Source organism: Wasmannia auropunctata, unplaced genomic scaffold (genome assembly GCF_000956235.1).
Source record: "Wasmannia auropunctata unplaced genomic scaffold, wasmannia.A_1.0 LD336055.1, whole genome shotgun sequence".
In the NCBI taxonomy this organism is placed as follows: domain Eukaryota; kingdom Metazoa; phylum Arthropoda; class Insecta; order Hymenoptera; family Formicidae; genus Wasmannia; species Wasmannia auropunctata.
In genome coordinates, this window is record NW_012026835.1 from 1,516,075 (window position 1) to 1,519,685 (window position 3,611).

The following is a 3,611-nucleotide window of genomic DNA, read 5'->3' on the forward strand; positions in this document are numbered from 1 at the left end:
GTGTGTGTGTGTGTGTGTGTGTGTGTAAAGAATTTTAAATAAAGAAATATTATTCCATTGCTGTAGAAACAACTGGAATCAGTAGCAAGAATTAATTTAAGGATAATTAGGCATTAAATCGGTAGTCTTTCAGTGGATGGAAGTTCAATAGTAAAAATCTGGAAAACCGTTAAAAATACCTTAGAATTATATTAAATCCTGATTATAATTACTATCGGTTGACATCTAATACACGTCATAAATATGTAACGGAATAAGGTTAACTAAATTAGGAAAGTAATATAACATCATATTTAACCTAAAATGGTAATATGTAATGACAGAGTAACGCGTCTTACTTGGCTGCAGAAATATGAACCTTGGATGCCGATTTTCAAGCAAGTTGGACATTGTAGACTTGCAACGGCGTTACAACCGGGTGTCTCGCACATTCCAAGTGCTATCGACATTATTAAATTTAATTTGATTTAATTTTTCTACTGATCTATCGTACAATGTCACGTAGCACAGCACAGCGTGATCAAGCGTGATGAGCGGTGAGCGTAGCCTGCGTAGCACAAGAAAAGGGCAATGCAGTGCAATGAGCTAATCAGCCTGCAATGTAATTCGAGACGATCACGATTTCTGTTTTATCAGCTGAGAATGGCTGAGAATCGCCAACATTTCACTCGATCGATGTATAATAACACCGACGAGATACTCTGTCGGTGATAATAAACACGATATAAAATTACAAATCATGATCATATTATTGGCATAACCGCAATCGATCACCTCAATCATGATACCACCGACGATCGATATTAAGGACCGTCAAACCTGCAGGGCAAATTTTCGTATAAATCTGCAAATATATATGTATATATATATATATATATATATATGTATATATTGTATATATATATATATATATACACACACACCATATATATATATAAACATATATACATATATGTATAGCTTGCAGATCAAAGGAGCCCGAAGGTAATTGCAGTGTCGATATTATCGACTATTGATATAAATTTCCAATTATGCATGTGTTATAATACAATATATGTATACACATATCGTACATTAAACGTTATGAAAATTAAAAAAAGAGTGTATTCGTATATACTGCAGCTATATATCTAGCAATTATAACGTTGCGAAAATTGAAAAATGAACATATATTTTCACTGTTGCTAATAAAATAGTGATTTGGTCGACACATAAAACGATCGTTGTTTGTTATCCTCGGTACAGCGATTATAGTTATATATATGTATATAATTATATATGTTCAGGATTGTGGAAACGTTATCTGAAAAAAGAAACGCTTTACCCGCGTTACCGTTACTTTTTTTTGTAAAAAGTAATTCGTTCTTCGTTACCATGATTTTAAAAAGTATATAACCGCGCGCGTTATCGTTACTTGAAAAGTAACAACTCGTTATTACTTTTTTATTGTAATACTAGAATAAGTTTAATTAGATTTTATATTTATATTATATTTGATAATCATTATTAAATGTAATAATAAATATTAATCCGTAAAGGACACCTGAGTGCGAATTCGCACCAAGTGAATTACTTTAAAGTTTTATATCTTGTGAAAATAAAAAGCAAAATTAAAACAAAATGAGTTTTTCAATGTAAAATTGTCTGACCTGAATTAAATTTTCGAAAAAAGAACGTAATTGTTTTCAAATTTTGTGTTAAACAAAACCATTCAAAAGAGAGGTGTCCTTTACGTTAAAACTTGATTAAGACTCTCTAAACTATAATATAGTCTATATATAGAGCAAGTGATGCTTTATATTACTTAATTATTTTTATAGAAAGCTAGATTAAATGAATTTTCTGTTTTTTTACATTAAGTTATTATTATAAAGAATGCATTCCAATATTCATTGCTAGTGCTAAAAATCTATAGCATAAATGTAACATATATGTAATGTGAATTATAGATTTTGAATATTGATAGTGACTATCGGAACGTGTAGCTTAATTAAGCGGTAAAATACAAAATATTAAAACATAAAATACAGTCGGACCCATGACCACGATTGATATTTGATCACTGTTAATTTGACCGTGTTCGCGGTATATAGGCCTAATTTCGGCGCTATATTGTACTGCCTTGTAAAAAAATTGTTTACAAGTACATTGTATATGTATCTTATAAATTTATATTACTTTTTAAGTATATCTGAATTTTTATTTATAAAAAAATTCCCAAAAATACCTTTGAAATCAGCAATCTAGATTAGAACATCTTGAATATCCGGTTTTTATCAAAAGGAAACCAAATATTGACTATTATTTTTCCCTTCTTCTGTTATGTGTGTCTTCATTTTTATTTGTTATTTATGTATATATACACTATCTGAATTGTTTATTAATTTTTACTTGCGTGAATTTATTTTCAAATTATTTCTTAAAAATAGAAGAAAGTAAATTTTTATTTTGTAATGAGAAATAATTTATAATAAAGCACGTTAGATAAAATCGAATAGGTATAATTCTTTGATAATTTGTAATTTTTGTGAATTTAATCTTTTGTATTTAAAAAGAAAAAAAAACAAAAGTTGTCGAATCATATAGAAAATACGAGAAAAGATTTGATCTATAATCTCTAGCTTATTCTCCAATCTGACACAGGCCTTATTGGTCACGTAATCACAGTCAGTTATAATAAGTAGTGAAATATTAGGAATTAATCAAAATGAGGTAGAGAGTATTGAAAGAAATTCTTTTCCTTTGCTTTTTATATTTTTAAAAATTATTAATACTATTGGTATATTTTTGAAACAAACTAGAGTTATTCATAATAGGATATTCTCATAAAACACGAGTAATTCGATACTATAATTGACCGCTATAGATTGTCGCATGGAATATGAAATACATGTTACCAAAAGTACAAAGCCAAATACAATCCTGAATCATTTTGAAATATTTATCGACGTAATATTCGTCAACATAAGTTTACTACTATTTTTTGTGCATATTAAAAACAGTACTTTTGCGCGAGCGTGTATATGTGTCGATATCTGTGCGTAAAATAATTAAAATATATGTACTTACATTATTTGATTGATCATGTCCTTTATTTCCAATGTCTCTGCGTTTTATATATCAAAGAATTATTGCGCACTGTGAATGCGGTAAAGTTCTGCATTTTTCTTCCTGATCTGGCGTCACAATTAAATTGCAAATTAATTATAATATTTAATGAGACTGCACCGTCTAGGCATGCAAAGGAGTCTGAATTGAAGGTAATTGTTTAACACAGCACAAAAAAACATATACGTTTCTTGCAAAAAAATAACAAAGTGTTGTTATTTTATCAAATAATAAGATATATTGTGGTAAAATGATGTATTGTTTAAATAAAATCAAATGTTTTCTCTCCCCTCGTAGCTCGTAGAAAAATATTCGTATATCTTTATGCGATGAGAAATCTCTTGGATTCATTCTCACATTCTTCAAAGTACGGAAGCTCGGTCAGTGTCTCGGCCACCCTCGTGTTGTGCAGTTTGCGAGGAGGGGACCGGTTGGCATCCCCTCTGAATACACATATATATTCCCTTCCCTCTCCATTCCTCTCTCGACTTAATGCCAGTATG

The 3,611-nt window shown here is 29.7% G+C and overlaps 1 protein-coding gene across 1 annotated transcript in view; it reads right to left on the reverse strand.

The window, feature by feature from the left end:
- Positions 1 to 619, reverse strand: part of LOC105450886 (methionine aminopeptidase 1) — a 3,125-nt gene extending 2,506 nt beyond the window's left edge. The window contains exon 1 of the mRNA XM_011690990.1: positions 339 to 619. Coding sequence (XP_011689292.1) covers positions 339 to 449 — 111 coding nt within the window. The 5' untranslated portion in view covers positions 450 to 619. The remainder of the gene's footprint in view (positions 1 to 338) is intronic.
- Positions 620 to 3,611: the final 2,992 nt, after the last annotated feature.